The following is a 443-nucleotide window of genomic DNA, read 5'->3' as shown; positions in this document are numbered from 1 at the left end:
CTGCTGAAATCGCTCTAAAGAAAAGAATTCTGGTTCTAAAACCCAGCCTCCTGAGAAAGGGAGGGCTCGGAGTTGTTGGCCTCGCTGATGGAAGGCCGTGTACCTGTTTTCCCCTAAACCCCGCTTGTTTGAAAGTCCGCAGCAGAGCCCCCCCGCTCCGTCCCCTGTCAACGGTGTGGTGGCCGGGGAGGGAGGTCTGCATAGCTTCTGAGGCCGTTCTTCTCCCTCTCCCAGGATGTTTGACGTTGGCGGCCAACGGTCGGAGCGGAAGAAGTGGATCCACTGCTTTGAGGGCGTGACAGCAATCATTTTCTGTGTGGCCCTCAGCGATTACGACCTCGTCTTGGCCGAAGACGAGGAAATGGTATGTTGTGGAGGAGTTGCCAGCGCCTGGCTGCCTGGGAGAAGGAGAAGGGAGGGGGAGCCAGGGGGGGGGATGGCTC

At 58.7% G+C, this 443-nt stretch overlaps 2 protein-coding genes across 2 annotated transcripts in view; both read left to right on the top strand.

Moving 5' to 3' along the window:
• LOC103924081 (guanine nucleotide-binding protein G(k) subunit alpha-like) overlaps window positions 1–54 on the top strand; it is a gene marked incomplete at its 5' end in the record, with an annotated part of 30225 nt that extends 30171 nt beyond the window's left edge. Inside the window, one exon of the mRNA XM_009332544.1 lies at window positions 47–54. Coding sequence (XP_009330819.1) covers window positions 47–54 — 8 coding nt within the window. The remainder of the gene's footprint in view (window positions 1–46) is intronic.
• Window positions 13–443, top strand: part of LOC103924080 (guanine nucleotide-binding protein G(k) subunit alpha-like) — a 3095-nt gene continuing 2664 nt past the window's right edge. Inside the window, exon 1 of the mRNA XM_009332543.1 lies at window positions 13–364. Coding sequence (XP_009330818.1) covers window positions 236–364 — 129 coding nt within the window. The 5' untranslated portion in view covers window positions 13–235. The remainder of the gene's footprint in view (window positions 365–443) is intronic.

Source organism: Pygoscelis adeliae, unplaced genomic scaffold (assembly GCF_000699105.1).
Source record: "Pygoscelis adeliae isolate BGI_AS28 unplaced genomic scaffold, ASM69910v1 Scaffold899, whole genome shotgun sequence".
In the NCBI taxonomy this organism is placed as follows: Eukaryota; Metazoa; Chordata; class Aves; order Sphenisciformes; family Spheniscidae; genus Pygoscelis; species Pygoscelis adeliae.
Note: the sequence above shows the minus strand (reverse complement) of the source record. Positions and strands in the feature narration are given on the sequence as shown.